Genomic DNA, 16354 nt, shown 5'->3' on the forward strand with positions numbered 1-16354 from the left:
CATGTGCGCCTCTCAGTGATTTGTCTGCAATTTGAGTGATGGTTTATATCATAGTTTATTTCTGAGAGACTTTGCTATGCCTTTGGGGTCTATTCCATGCATGTGCCACTTGGGTGAGTCTGGGACTTGTGATGGTTCCTACACAGAATTAAGGGATTCCCTTCTCTGGTCCTTGCTGGGATTTTCTTCCCTGTCTCTGGCTCCCAGGCACCCCTTTCCATTTCTCTTGCTAGAAAGATGGGTTTCTCTCAGACAGTTTTAACCTCCTTCACTGTCACACAGTTCCATGTGACTGGCACTCGAAGAGTGAGGCTGTCAAAGAAAAGAGAATAAACAACAGGATTCCTTTTACATGCTTACGGCCACAGAGACCCCTTCTCTCATTTCTTTCAGGGAAGGAGACAGGCTTTTCTCAGGCTTGAGGTGCCTGGACTGCTGGCCAACCTTTAGGCAAGGCCAAGAGGGAAAAAAGAATGAATGTGAAAGTACGCTATCATCATGCTCTCCAGCCCACATGGATCTCTTGTCCTCATCCTCTGGCCAGAAAGTTTTGTGGGCTTTTTTGTGTTTGTTTGTTTGTTTGCTGTCTGACCCCTCACACACCTTACCCCTCAGGCAATTCTGCAAAGAAGAGGGGAAAAGAACCCAAGAAACTCCAATGTACTAGTTCATCTTCCAGTTTTTATTCCTCCCCTCTATCAACCAGCTATTTTTCCTTTTCAGAATCCTCAGTTCCTTTTTGTGTTGTCCAATTTTTAATTGTAATCCGTCAGGAAGAACAGCTTGTAGTGGGCATATTATATTTTATCCAGCACTGGAATTGGCATCCAGATTTGTTTTGTTTTGTTTTGTTTTTTGTTTTTGAGATAGTATGATAGTATCTCATTCTGCCAGGCTGGAATGCAGTAGCACAAATATAACTCACTGCAGCCTTGACTTCTGGGCTTAACTGATCCTGCCACCTCAGCCTCCCTAGTAGCTAGGACTACAGGTGTGTGCCACCACATCCAGCTAATATTTTTTTGGCGTTTTTTTGTTTTTTTGTTTGTTTTTAGTAGAGGCAGGGTTTCGCCATATTGCTCAGGCTGGTCTCAGACTCCTGGGTTCAAGCAATCCCTCCAACCTCAGCCTCCCAAAGTGCTGGCATTACAGGCGTGTAATGTGCCTGGCTGTGCCTGGCTGACACTCAGATTTTTAATGCCTTGGTCTTACAAATGAATAGACAATTAATGGTCCTCAAACATTTGAGAAGTCTCTAGTATGAGAGACAGACGCATATGGATGTGTGTCCAAGGAACTCAGAGCAACCAAAAATTGAAGTAGCCAGAAATAAACTTAAACATAAATCATTTGATCTCCTTAGATCTAAGAAAAAGTGATATCCTTGACCGGGTGCAGTGGCTCATGTCTATAATCCCAGCACATTGGGAGGCTAAGGTGAGTGGATCATTTGAGGTCAGAAGTTCGAGACCATCCTTGCCAACATGGTGAAAGCCCGTCTCTACTGAAAATATAAAAATTAGCCAGGCGTGGTGGTGGGTGCCAGTAATCCCAGCTACTTGGGAGGATGAGGCAGGAGAATCGCTTGAACCCGGGAGCGGAGGTTTCAGTGAGCAGAGATCACACCACTGCGACAGAGTGAGACTCCATCTCCAAAAAAAAAAAAAAAAAAACAAAGTGATATCCTTAAAGCAAGATGCTATTTATGTAAAAGGAATAATCAGAGACTAAGAGAGAACACACAAAATTAAACATGTGTTAGCAATAAGTTTAATAAGTGAATTTAACGGGTTTGGGAGAGTATATCATGCTAATCTCCTACAAATGGAGTAAAAGGAAAAAGAAGGAAAATAGAAGAAAAGATCAAAGAAAATTAGAGGGCCAACATTTGGCTAAGAAATGTATGAACATTTCCTAATATTGAAGAATGTGAATTTCTGCATTGAAAGGGCCCCAACACTCAACTCCCACAACAAGGCACATCCTTTGTGAAATTCGAGAATACCCAGATTAAAAAGAAGATTCTTAGAGCAGAAACAGGTCACATTCAAAGCTCAGAATAGCATCAGATTTTTCAAAAACCAACTCTGAAAGCAGGATGGTGGAAGAGTATCTTTAAAAATGTTGAGGGATTTGTGGCGTTCAATGCTGCCGAGGAAGCATTGTTCAAGCATCTCTTCCCACTGCGGGCATGTCTAAACCAGTCTCCTAAAGAGCCTGAAGCTGCGGAAGCCTTGAAACAGCTGGGTCTGGGGAGCCCTTCTGAACCATGCTCATGACTGTGTGGTCCTGAGACCCAGACTTCAAGCACTCCGGGGGCTTTGGATTGGTCATCTGCCACTGTGGAGGAGATGGATGTAGCCATGAATCAAGGCCATACCAGGTGGATAGAAGAGCTGTGGAACCTCAGAGAGCTGTCTGAAGATTCTCAAAGACCGGGTGCCTATGTGACTGTGGAAAAGATATTTCCTTTCCTTGAACAGGATAGGAAAATTGAAGTGATTGAAATCACGACTGACTGAGGCAGTAGCAAGAAAAGGGTCTTTGCTTTTATAACCTTTGATGACCATGACTCCGTGGATAAGACTGTCATTCAGAAATATTATCCTGTAAATGGCCACGGCTGTGAAGTAAGGAAAGCCCAGGTTGCAGCAAGACATGGCTGGTGGCTTATCCAGCCAAAGAAGTCAAAGGGGTCCTAGAAACTGGTGGTGGTCGTGGAAGTGATTTGGTGGGAGTGACAAGTTTGGTCATGATGGCTTTGGTGCCAGCAATGATGGTGGTGGATATGGTGGCAGTGGGGATGACTGTCATGGATTTGGTAATAATGGAAGCAATTTTGGATGTGGTGGAAGTGACAGTGATTTTGGCAGTTACAAGAGTCAGTCTTCAAATTTTGGACCCATAAAGAGAAAAAACTTTGGAGGCGGAAGCTCTGGCCCCTATGGTGGTGGAAGCCAATATTTTGCCAAACCCTGACACCAAGGTGGCTGTGGTGGTTGCAGTAGCAGCAGTAGCTATGGCAGAGGCAAAGGGCATTAATTACTGCAGGAAACAAGGCTTAGCAAGAGAAATAAGGCTTAGCCAGAGCAGCGACAGGGAAGCCGCAGGTTACAACAGATTTGCGAACTCAACCAGGCACAGTGGTGGGGGCCTAACTGCTTCAGGGATATGCTTCAGACAATACTCATGTGTATGGGCAACAGACTTGAGGGCTATCTTTGGGCTGTAATTGTATAACAGGGCATTTTAGTTTCTGTTCTCTGGAAACTAAAATAATCCAACAAAGAATTGTAATGTAGACTTTTTTTGCACCCATACTGTTGATTGCCAAATGTAATAGTCTGATCATGACACTAAAGAAATGTGTCTTTAAAACATTCTGAGGGAAAATTGTCATTACTTTTTTTAGTTTTTATGTTTTTGTGACAGGGTCTTGCTCTGTCACCCAAGCCAGAATGGAGCAATGTGATCCTTGTTCACTGTGGCCTCGAACTGCTGGACTCAGTCATCCTACCCCAGCTACCCGAGTAGCTGGGGCTACAGGTGTGTACCACCACACCTAGCTAATATTTTAATGTTTTGTAGAGATGGGGTCTCACCATGTTGCCCAGGCTGGTCTTGAACTCCTGTCCTCAAGCAATCCTGAGCCTCCCAAAGTTCTGTAATAACAGTCATGAGCCATCACACCTAGCCAGAAACTTATTTTTAATGTATAATTATATACCCAAACTATCAACCAATTATGATAGCAGAAGAAAGACATGTCCAGCATCTCAGAAATTTGACCTCCTGTGTGTATTTTCTCAAGGAAAGAAGCTATTAGAGGATTGTGCCACCAAGTAAAGTAAACCAAGGAGAAATGGGAGACAGCAAATATAAGAAATGGAAGATTCCTATATTTCTTCCATTATATGGAAGAGATTGGAAATCTTAGGACGACAGCTGCAGCAGGCCTAGTGAGTAGCCGGTCCAAACCATGTCATCCAGAGAGCACCAGGAAGGCGAGGGCTTCAACAGAGATGTCTTCAGAGAAAGATGAAAATCATAGATTTCTTCACATGACTGATCCTGTTTAAAGTATTGCTCAGAAGGGATTCAGAAAACCAGTAATAGTGGCATAGAAAACTAAGCAAACAAAATATAAATTCGTAACTCCATGAAAAGCAATTTGTGCTCAAAAGGAAATATGATGACAGTTAATTGTAGATATTTTTGTGATGGACAGTATAACATGTCCCTGGAAAAATTTATTTTCTACAGAATTGAGCCCTAAAAATACTAGGGCAAGGAACGTATAGCTTAAGAGAGTCCTAAACAACATATCAAGTAAAAGAGAATGAGAGTGGGGATTAAACTATACATAGTGTCTAGGAATGCTCACTTGTCATAAATCCTTAGAGAAACTCAAGGGTAAAAGTTGGGATAGTGCTTTTAGAGGAAAGAAGAGGTGTTTGATTGCATTGGGGCACAGAGAGGGGCTAGCAAAGTTCTATTTATTTTCTTTCTTTTTTTTTTTTTTTAAGACAGTCTCTCACTTTGTCACCCAGGCTGCAGTATGGTGGCACAATCATAGCTCACTGCTTGCCTCCTGAAACTCCTGGGCTCAAGTGATCAGCCTTCTGAGTGACTGGGACTGCAGGCATGTGCCATCACGCCCAGCAATTTTTTTTTTTCTTTCTTCTTTTTTTAGGTAGGGATGGAGTCTCATTATGTTGCCCAGGCTGATCTTGAACTCCTGGGCTCAAGCAGTTCTCCCACCTTGGCCTCCCGAAGTGCTGGATTAGAGGCATGAGCCACCATGCCCTGCCAAAGTTCTGTTTCTCGATGTGGGTGTGGCTATAAGGGTATGTGCCTTGTAAAAAATAATTTTTAAAACTATATTATTAAATGTATTTTATTTTTGTATGCTTATTTCATTTTACATTTACGGTATTGTTTGGTATATTATGATGTTAATATAATATTTTTTAGAAAGACCCCAGAGAGTGGTTATTCTGGGGGAGGAGGGGTAACCAGAAGAAGGGCATGGGGGTTTGGTGCCTCTGAGGTGCTGCTGGTATTGTTACGTTTCTTTTCCTTAAGGTTTTTTTTTTTTTTTTTTTTTTTTTTTAAGACAGAGTTGTGCTCTGTCACCCAGGCTGGAGTGCAATAGCGTGATCTCAGCTCACTATAACCTCTGCCTCCCGGGTTCAAGCAATTCTCTGCCTCAGCCTCCCAAGTAGTTGGGACTACAGGCGTGTGCCACCACGTATTTGAGAAGAGATGGGGTTTCACCATGGGACTATAGGCGTGTGCTACCACATGTTTGAGAAGAAATGGGATTTCACCATGCTGGCCAGGCTAGTCTTGAAATCCTGACCTCAAGTGCTCCACCTGCTTTGGCCTCCCACAGTGCTGGAATTACAGGCATGAGCCACCGCGCCTGGCCTTATTGCTCTGTTTCTTGATCCGGCTACTGGTGCACGCTTGTGTTCAGCTCATAGAAATTCACTGAACTTTATGTACTTTATGTACTTTATGATGTATAATGATGCTCCAATAAAAAGTATTTCTAAAAAGTACCAGAGATTATGGGACAGGAATGGGGCAGACCACTCAAAATCCATGTAACCTTGTTACCAGATGATGAAAGCAATGATATTTCTAGTAAAACTACTGGCAGAGTTTAAAGACTTGTTGGTTGGGCGCCATGGCTCAGGCATGTAATCCCAGCACTCTGGGAGGCCGAGATAAGCGGATCATGAGGTCCAGGAGATCAAGACCATCCTGGCTAACATGGTGAAACCCCGTCTCTACTAAAAATACAGGAAAAAAAAAACTAGCCAGGCGTGGTGGTGGGCACCTGTAGTCCCAGCTACTCGGGAGGCTGAGGCAGGAGAATGGCGTGAACCCGGGAGGCGGAGCTTGCAGTGAACTGAGATTGTGCCACTGCACTCCAGGCTGGGCAACAGAGCAAGACTCCGTCTCAAAAAAAAAAAGACATTGAATTTTCCTTTTTCTTTTTTCTTTTTTTTCTGAGATGGAGTCTTGCTCTTTCACCCAGGCTGGAGTGCAGTGGCACGATCTTGGCTTGCATCCTGGGTTCAAGCAATTCTCCGGCTTCAGCCTCCTGAGTAGCTGGGATTACAGGTGCTGGCCACCACACCCGCCTAATTTTTGTATTTTTAGTAGACACGGGGTTTCGCCACGTTGGCCAGGTGGATCTCGAACTCCTGACCTCAAATGATCCACCCACCTCAGCCTCCCAAAGTGCTGGGATACCAGGCGTGAGCACTTTTAACATGCTGGGGAAAATGATGCCTGGACCGTGCAACTTGGTGTTGTGTTACTGTCATTTTCTATGTACTGATCACTTGTGACTTGATTCACTCTACAGAATCTTGTTAGAACAGATCATTCTGGGCTCTGTGTCAGACAATATAGTGATAATCACGTAAACAATATATACTGATAGAACCAAAAGTTTCGATATAAGTACAAATTATGGTATTGGGAGGGGGAAAGAGAAGTGAAAGTCTACCAAACAATCTAGGTTAGCATACAGTGATAGATGATCCAAAAATTATAAGTGGCCAGGCCTGGTGGCTCATGCCTGTAATCCCAGTGCTTTGGGAGGCTGAGGTGGGAGGATTACTTTAGCCCAGGAGTTCAAGACCAGCCTGGCCAAAATGGCAAAACCCCGTCTCTACAAAAAAAATTTTTTTAATTAAAAAGCAAAAATAATAAGGCATTTTTGTAAAAAGAAATTTGTGAGTAAATATTGAGAGAAACCACTAAAATGAGTTGCTTCTAAGGAGGATACCTCAAAGGTCAGCGGAATGCTGGTTTTTGTTCCAAGTCTTATAGCACTATCTGAGTTTTTAAAACTATGTATAACTGTAATAACATTAAAAATAATGAAAACAAAACAGCAGCTTACCAAATAAGTTTACAAATCTTCCACTAAATTCCTCAGAACATCTTACATGTACCCTTCTAAGCCTCGTAAATGTTTCTTCTACCTTTTAAGACTTTCCAAGGTCCATTCTTCCTTTTTAATGGTCAGGAGTTCGAGACCAGCCTGGCCACCATGGTGAAACCCCACTTCTACTAAAAATGCAAAAAAATTAGCAGGAGTAGTGGCAGGCACCTGTAATCCCAGCTACTCAGGAGGCTGAGGCAGAAGAATCGCTTGAACCCGGGAGGTGGAGTTTGCAGTGAGTCGAGATTGCACCATTGCATTCCAGCCTGAGCAACAAGAGCAAAACTCTATCTCAAAAATAAATAAATAAAATAAAGAGAATTTTAAGATTATTGTTTTAAAGAATAAATGTTGATATTCTTTTTTTTTTTTTTTTTTTGAGGCAGAGTCTCGCTCTGTCGCCCGGACTGGAGTGCAGTGGCCAGATCTCAGCTCACTGCAAGCTCTGCTTATCGGGTTTACGCCATTCTCCTGCCTCAGCCTCCCGAGTAGCTGGGACTACAGGCGCCCGCCACCTCGCCTGGCTAGTTTTTTTGTATTTTTAGTAGAGACGGGGTTTCACCGTGTTAGCCAGGATGGTCTCGATCTCCTGACCTCGTGATCCGCCCGTCTCGGCCTCCCAAAGTGCTGGGATTACAGGCTTGAGCCACCGCGCCCGGCCGATATTCTTAAAGTAGTAAAAGCAAGATAATGGCATATTTATTAGTAACAAAAATTTAAACAACAAAGAAAAAAGCAAATGATTTCCAAAATATCAATAACGAATCAGTAAATAAAGGTAATCAGAAGTTTAACTTACTTGTGGCTGGGCATGGTGGCTTGTGCCTGTAATCCCAGCACTTTGGGAGGCCGGAGTGGGTAGATCACTTGAGGTCTAAAAAATACAGAAAATTAGCCAGGTGTGGTGGAACATGCCTGTGGTCCAGCTACTCAGGAGGCTGAGACAGGAGAATCACTTGAATCTAGGAGGCGAGACCAGCCTGGGCAACATGATGAAACCCCGGCCCTACCAAAAATAAAAAAATTAGCCCTGTGTGGTAGTGGGAGCCTAGGTACTCAGGAGGCTGAGACAGGAGACTCACTGGAGCCCAGGAGGCAGAGGTTTCAGTGAGCCGAGATAGCACCATTACACTCTGGCCTGGGCAACAGAACGAGACTCTGTCTCAAACAATAAAAATAAATAAAAGAACTAAAAGTAATTCTCAAGTGATGAGTATGTAAAGTGGAGATGAAACAAGAAAGGCATAATTATTGGAGCTGGTGATGGGTACCTGGGAGTTTTTGGGTTTTTTGTGTGTTTTGTTTTTATAATACCTTTTCTGTTTACCATAGCGAAATGATAGATACGTGGGTGTTTATTACATTCTTGTGCTCACTTTGTGTATATGCATTTGAAGTTTTCTATTATATAATAATTTTTTTTTAAAGCAATATTTGGCTAGCCATAGTAACTCACACCTGTAATCCCAGCATTTGCGGACATCAAAATAGGTTGATTGCCTGAGCTCGGGAGTTCGAGACTGGCCTGGGCAACATGATGAAATCTCATCTCTACCAAAAATACAAAAATTAGCCAGTCATGGTGATGGATGCCTGTAGTCCCAGCTACTCAAGATTCTGAGGAAGATAGCTTGAGACTGGGAAGTGGAGGTTGCAGTGAGCCCAGATCGCACCACTGCACTCCAACATGATTGACAGAGTGAGACGCCATCTCAAAAAAAAAAGAAAAAGAAAAAAAAGCAACATTCTGGCTTACCGTATTAGAAAGTCAAAAGATAATATTTAGGGCTGGGTGCAGTGGCTCATGCTTGTAATCCTAGCACTTTGGGAGGCCAAGGCGTACGATGACCTGAGGTCAGGAGTTCAAGATCAGCCTAGCCAACATGGTGAAAACCCATTTCTACTGAAAATACAAAAATTAGTTGGGTGTGGTGGTGGGTGCCAGTAATCCCAGCTACTTAAAAGGCTGAGGCAGGAGAAGCACTTGAACCCAGGAGGTGAAGGTTGCATTGAGCCGAGGTGGCGCTGCTACACTCCAGCCTGGGCGATAGAGCGAGACTGTGTCAAAATGAAAAAAAAAAAGAATGAAAGAAAGAAATAGCAATGTAAACATATTATTTAGAAATGTGGAAGTAAATAAGAGTGAAAACAGGGTCGGGCGTGGTGGCTCATGCCTGTAATCCCAGCACTTTGGGAGGCCGAGGTGGGCAGATCATGAGGTCAGGAGATCGAGACCATCCTGGCTAACACGGTGAAACCCCATCTCTACTAAAAATACAAAAAATTAGCTGGGCATGGTGGTGTGCGCCTGTAGTCCCAGCTACTCGGGAGGCTGAGGCAGGAGAATGGCCTGAACCTGGGAGGCGAAGCTTGCAGTGAGTGGAGATTGCGCCACTGCACTCCAGCCTAGGCAACAGGAGTGAGACTCCATCTCAAAAAAAGCAAAAAAAAAAAAAAAAAAAAAAAAAAGAAAAAACAGTTAATGGACATCAAAGTGGATGCCTCTGGGGATGAGAACTGAGCTTGGGGAGGGCTAGAGGAGGGAACATCTCTGTATTAGAAGGCTTTGATGTTCTTTTATTTTGAAACCTTATGCATGTATAACTTTGATAATATATTCATTTGTGGATGCCACATTGTTGTCAAGGAAAATACCCATGTGATCTTACATGAATAATCAGGCATAGACCAATGCTTTGAATATATAAAAATTCTGTTTAGCCATGATCATTTTGGCAGTATGCCACTTATTTCTGTTGCCAAAGGCAGTGATTGAAATTTGAATTCCTGCCTGGGATGAGTAGGGCTCAGAGGTTTGATTGCATGTAGTTTCCCCCTGTCTGTACTCCGGCCCCCAGCAGTTTGTTCTTTATGCAACATCAAAGAGTGATCATAAATAAGCTTATCTCACTCTCGGGTTTGAAAGCTACTAAACGTCTTTCATTGCAATTAGAATAAAATGCAAACTCTTTGGCACGGCCTACACACAAGGCCCTAAATAATGTAAATGATTGGACTCCACCTAGTTCTGTCACTCTCCTCAATCACCATGCCCCAGGCTCGATGGCCTTCCTTGGCACATCCACAGCTCATTCCTACCTCAAGGCCTTTGACTTGCCATTGCTCATGAGACTGACTGCTTACCATCACTCAGGATCTCATTTAAAACTTAATTCCTGAAAAAGGCACCTTCCTGACCATCGAGCTAGAGGAGCTTCCTGCACCCCTTCTCTTCCCACAGCTGTGGTCTCCAGTGTGGTCTTCAGACCAGAAGCGTCAGTATCCCCTGCAAGCTTTTCATTTTGGGTTGTTTTCTCTGGAAATGCAGAGTCTTAGGCCCCACCACAGATGCACTGAAGGAAAAGCTTACATTTTAACCAGACCCCAAAGTGATTGCGCTTTTAAAATTTCAGAAGCACTGATCTAGAGGTTCCCCTTCTAATTTTCCTGTGTATCTGTCACCAGGTGTGTCCATTTCTGCAGGTAACCTAGCGTTTGTTTACCTGTTTATTTCTTTCCTAAATAGAATTTAAGGTCCAGAAGGGCAGCACCTTGTCTGGCTTGTTCACTTCTGCATCCCCAGCACCTAGCACCAGTGCACACAGTACATGCTCAATAAGTTTTTAGATGAGTGAAAGAATGCATGAATATAATGCAAATTATTTTATGTTCTTTGAAATGTATAACTGAAGGCTGGGTGTGGTAGCTCAGCCTATAATCCCAGCACTTTGGGAGGCAACGTGGGAGGATTGCTTGAGCCCAGTACTTTGAGACCAACCTTGGTACATGGCAAAGCTGCAACTCTACAAAAAATACAAAAAAAAAAAAAAAAAAGTTGAGTGTTGTATAGTCTCAGCTACTTTGGGAGGCTGAGGCAGGAGAATCACTTGAACCTGGGAGGTCTAGGCTGCAGTGAGTCCTGACTGCGACTGCACTGTAGCCTGGGCAACAGAGGAACATCCTGTCTCAAAAAAAAAAAGATTGTATAATTGTACAATAAAAATCTTCATGGCTTTCACTTGTTAGTAAAATCGGGGTGATTTTTCTCTCCCAACATCACTGTTATGCAGGGGTTTCATTCTCTATCTTGGGCATTGAGTGCCATTAAATTATTGTAGCCCATGAAGAACCACGTATTTATTCTTGCTTTGGGGCAGTTTGCCTTCAGAACCAAAGTTTAGATTTTATTTAGAGTGTTTCTCTACTGACTTAACACCATAACTGGTTATGTTTTTTAGTACTTAAGAAGCACTCTCATTCCATCCAGAGTTAACATTATATTTAAAGGTTTTGTTATTCAAAATGAGTGTTAGCTTGATATTTATATCAAGTTTTATCAAATAAGTATTAACAATTTAAAAAAGAAAGTCAAGTTTTAAAAATGTTAAGTCAAATGCAAGATTTAAAGTTAAATTGCAAATAAAAACTAATAGGGCATATAATGTATCCAGTTTTTTACCTCTGATATAGGAGTCCAGGAAAGACCTACAGTTTCTGATATTATCCCGTATTTTTTTTTTTTTTTTTTGGAAATGGAGTTTTCTCTTGTTGCCCAGGCTGGAGTGCAGTGGTGCAGTCTCGGCTCTGCTCCCCGGGTTCAAGAGATTCTCCTGCCTCAGCCTCCCATTTAGCTGGGATTACAGGTGCACGCCACCATGCCCAGCTAATTTTTTGTATTTTGAGTACAGACAGGGGTTTCACCATGTTGGCGAGCCTGGTCTCGAAATCTTGACCTCGTGATCTGCCTGCCTCAGCCTCCCAAAGTGCTGGGATTACAGGCGTGAGCCACCATGCCCAGCCCTACATTTAAAAATTGTGTATTGCTTAATGCATATCCTGGTGAAATTTGTGAAGAAACAACTTTTCAATCTATATTCTCTGAGTGAATAAATAGTACCCCTTACATCTGGCTTTCAACTGGGGATAGTTGTGTCCTGGCAGACATTTGGCAATGGCTGTGACTGCGTTTTTGGTAGTCACACCTAGGGTGGAGGAGTACTAGCAGCATCTAGTTGGGGGAGCCCCAGAGTACTGTTAGTTATGTAATACACAGAACACTCCCCAGCACAAAGAATTATGTAGCCCAAAATGTCAGTGGTCCACTGTTAAGAGACCCTGGCTTAAGCAGAGAGAAGTCTCCTTCTGCAAATACTAATGTCACTGGAAAATGAATACTTTGCCCTACCTTTTGGAAAGAGAATATATAGAAATTGGCAACTGAGAGATTCAGATGGGTGTACTGGCACTTTTAGATATGTTCATTTTAGATGATTATTTTTAATCAGAAATCTAGTGACTGGCCTCCCTCTTTGGGGTAAATCACTCCCTCAACACAGGACATTTAAGACATTTGACAGCTTAGTTGATTTTAGAATTGGATAACATTCTCAAATAATTTTACATTTTTTAAAATAGGGAAATTCCAATATAGGGTTACCGGTTTTCCTTATTTTACAGATGGGGTCGAGGATTTGGTCTTTTGGGTTCCATTTTTGGAAAGGATGGTGTATTAAACCAGCCAAACAGTGTCTTTGGACTTATATTTTATATACTACAGTTATTACTTGGTAAGTATTTATCAATACAAAAATAAGTTTGTTATATTCCGTTTAGTACTTTGTGTCTTTGTGCTGAAGTGTCTTGATGTTAAATAAAAGCATGTGTTATTTATAGAGCCACTAGCGTGTACATCTTTGTATCGTGAAAACTTGATTCACTAAGATTTTATTATATTAATGTTGAATTTATGTCAATTGCTGTTTAATCATGGAGAGCTGTATCTCATGATGTCCAGAAAAACCAGTCCCATTCCAGGAAATTATCACTCCCATCTTCCCTGTAAATGTGTTTCCTATTTTATAGACTCTGTAGCCTTGTAAAAATATCATATATTAAGGGGACATTAATGAGAAACCATATTCATAATCCCATCACCTTTACATATCCACTATTCCTACAGTCTTCTGCTTTTAAGAATAGTTTTGGGGCTGGGCGCAGTGGCTCATGCCTGTAATCCCAGGACTTTGGGAGGCCAAGGTGGGCAGATCACCTGAGGTTGGGAGTTTGAGACCAGCCTGACCAACATGGTGAAAGTCTGAATCTACTAAAAATACAAAATTAGCCGGGCGTGGTGGTGCATGCCTGTAATCCCAGCTACTTGTGAGGCTGAGGCCGGAGATTCACTTGAACCCGGGAGACGGAGTTTGCAGTGAGCTGAGATCGCACCATTGCACTCCAGCCTGAGCAACAAGAGCGAAACTCTGTCTCACAAAAAATAAATAAATAAATAATAATAATAATTTGGGGCCAGGTGTGGTGACTCACACCTGTAATCCTAGCACTTTGGGAGGCCGAGAAGGGCAGATCACTTGAGCCCAGGAGCAACATGGCGAGACTCTGTCTCTACAGAAAAAAAAAAAATTAGCCAGGTTGTGGTGGCACGCACCTATAGTTCCAGCTACTTGAAAGTCTGAGGTGAGAGAATCGCTTGAGCCCAAGATATGGAGGTTGCAGGCAGCCGAGATCACACCACTACACTCCAGCCTGGGGGACAGAGCGAGACCCTGTCTCAAAAACTAATAATAATTTAATGTGAACTATGTTTCAACATAGTGTCGTTTATCCTGTTATTGTTAACATCTAGGTTTCACACCTTTGACTTCTGCAAATAATGCTGCACTGATCAACTTTGTTTAAAGACCTCCCACTCCTTCCTTAAGTATCTCCACAAAATAAATTTCCAGGCATAGGATCAAAAAACACAGATATTTTCTATTTTAATCGGTGTTACCAAGTTGCTTTCCCTCAGTTCTTTGGTTTCCCTGAAGCTCTAGCAGTCTTTATTTTTAAGATGTGTTTTGTAAAATTTCTTTTTTTTTACAGGAAAAAAATTACTAATAGTTTAGTAAAAATTACTAAATTTTTAGTAGGAAAAATTACTACTAAAAATTACTAGGAAATTTTACTAAGGAAAAATTACTAATAGTTACACATTAGTACCTATTACTTTAAATTTTACTCTTTTTAATTTCCTTTTATTGTCCATTTAGATATTGGATCCCGATAATAGTACGTTTTTATTGTATTACAAACATTTAACACATTCTTTCTCTTTTTTTGTGTTACGAATTTATATTTTATTAAATTTTTATACTTTCAGAGTTAAATCCATCCATTGTTACCTTTGCATTTTATTTTTCTTCTTTTTTATAGATCTTGTTGCATACCAATGCTTTTGTATTTTAATTGTTAATATTCCATTATCTGTCAGCTCTTTTGATTTGGTTCATTAAAAATACATGTAACTCTTCTATCTGAAATTGATTTGAGGCAAATTATAAATCTAAATCATTCTCAGTAGTTCTGTCGAGTTTGCCCAGTTCCATATCTGCGTATCTTGCAGAAGTTCAAAGATGTGTGCACACAGATATTCATAGCAGTACAGTGTGAAATAGCAAAAAAAAAAAAAAAGTTAGCTTAGAAATAGGTAATGGTTGAATAAAGTAGAAAATACTGTGAAATACTATGTAGCCATTAAAGAAAAAAGGAGATCTATATTTATATCCTAGAAAGATAAATATACTATTTAGTGAAAAATGCAAATTTTGGTATAATATATATAGGATAAACATGTTGTATACATGCATGTAAATGCATAGAAAGGGATCTGGTGGTTGGGCAGGGAGGAGAAATTTCACTGTATTCTGCATATTTCCATTTTGCTGGATTTCTAGAGAAGAGTATGAAGTATAAGCCCAAATGCAAGGCATTTTCCCTTAAAGGCAAAGAACCTAAGAAAAGCCTTTGACTAGATTAACTTTTGAAGATAGAGGTGCTACAACCAAATTTCTTTTTATACCATTAATTTAATGCCATGCTGTATGCATATTTTAAATCGTATGTATCATATGTGTTTTTTCATTCGCATTTTTTGACTTGCATTTGAATGCTTCACGTGTCTTCTAATGCTGGTGTCTTCGTGTGAGGCACATTTGAACTAACCTAACAGTTTCCAGAGCACATCTGTACTCACTTTTTTTTTTCTTTTTTATTGTAGTTTAAGTTCTAGGGTACATGTGCACAACGTGCAGGTTTGTTACGTATGTATACATCTGTACTCCCTTCTAAGCTGTTTGAGATACAGCATTTTTAATTTAATTTTTTCATAGGTAATCCATTCACATGGTTCAAAACTTTTAAAAAAGGACCAGGCGCAGTGGCTCATGCTAATAATCCCAGCATTTTGGGAGGCCAACATGGGCGGATCACGAGGTCAGGAGTTCAAGACCAGCCTGGCCAACATGGTGAAACCCCGTCTCTGCTAAAAATACAAAAATTAGCCGGTTGTGGTGCCACGCACCTGTAATCCCAGCTACTTGGGAGGCTGAGGCAGGAGAATTGCTTGAACCCGGAAGGCGGAGGTTGCAGTGAGCTGACGTTGTGCCACTACACTCCAACCTGGGTGACAGAGCGAGACTCCTTCAGGAAAACAAAATGTATATATATAAAATGTTACACAAAGAAAAATCTGTTCCATCCCTTCTCTTTTTCCATGGTTTCCACTGCTCCTCAGCCCCAGCTGGTAGCTTGTTATTGTTTTAGAGTTTCTTTTTGCATATACGAGAAAGTACACATACACAATCTTAATTTTCCTCCTTTTTAAAATATAAAAGGCAGATGCTATACCCACTGTTCTACAGCTTGCATTTTCTTTTCTTTCTTTGCTTGATGGATATATTGTGGGGATTTTTCCATATCAGTTTATTAAATGTCTTCATTCTCTTTTACAGCTGCAAACTAATCCATTGCATAGTTGTACCATCATTTATTTAGAGTTACAGCACATTTTAAATTCCATTGGGAATTTTACCCTGAGCCACAAGTACCTAGTTGCATTACGGTAGTATTTAACGGAGAGCTGGTATTTATACACTATTCTAAGTGCTTTAACCCTGCATTATCTCAGCTCATTTAATTGTCCAGCAGTCTTGGGAAGTAAGCATGATTGTTATCCCAATTTTACAGTTGAGAAAAGAGAGGCATGGAGGAAGAAATAACTTGCCCGTATCATTTTGAAATTAACTTTCTTAGATAAAATTGTGACCGCATTAATTTTGAAATGTTAGTTGTTTAGCATAGGTGAAGTCAGCAAACTTTTTCAGTAAAGGGCCTGGCAGAAAATTGACTTTGCCAGTTGCTGCAGCCATTCAACTCTGCCTTCTAGTGTGAAAGCAGTCACAGACATTACATAAATGAATGAGCATGGCTGAGTGCCAATAAAACTTTATTTACTAAAGCAGGTAGCTGACCAGATTTGCTAGTCCCTGCAATAATTCAGCAGCACCTTAGTCTTGAAGTGCCCTATGAAAACATCTAGTCCCGTGGCTGTGG

General features: G+C 41.3%; 3 protein-coding genes across 15 annotated transcripts in view; 1 reads left to right on the forward strand and 2 right to left on the reverse strand.

The window, feature by feature from the left end:
- RABGEF1 (RAB guanine nucleotide exchange factor 1) overlaps positions 1–16354 on the reverse strand; it is a 1203668-nt gene that overhangs the window by 786568 nt on the left and 400746 nt on the right. The gene's annotated exons all lie outside the window — the stretch shown is intronic.
- The window catches only part of CRCP (CGRP receptor component), a 344305-nt gene that overhangs the window by 250748 nt on the left and 77203 nt on the right, over positions 1–16354 (reverse strand). The window lies entirely within an intron of this gene.
- VKORC1L1 (vitamin K epoxide reductase complex subunit 1 like 1) overlaps positions 1–16354 on the forward strand; it is an 82749-nt gene that overhangs the window by 62343 nt on the left and 4052 nt on the right. The window contains exon 2 of the mRNA XM_033193416.1: positions 12422–12531. Coding sequence (XP_033049307.1) covers positions 12422–12531 — 110 coding nt within the window. The remainder of the gene's footprint in view (positions 1–12421; positions 12532–16354) is intronic.

The sequence above is a fragment of the Trachypithecus francoisi genome, unplaced genomic scaffold, assembly GCF_009764315.1.
Source record: "Trachypithecus francoisi isolate TF-2019V2 unplaced genomic scaffold, Tfra_2.0 Lachesis_group4, whole genome shotgun sequence".
In the NCBI taxonomy this organism is placed as follows: Eukaryota; Metazoa; Chordata; class Mammalia; order Primates; family Cercopithecidae; genus Trachypithecus; species Trachypithecus francoisi.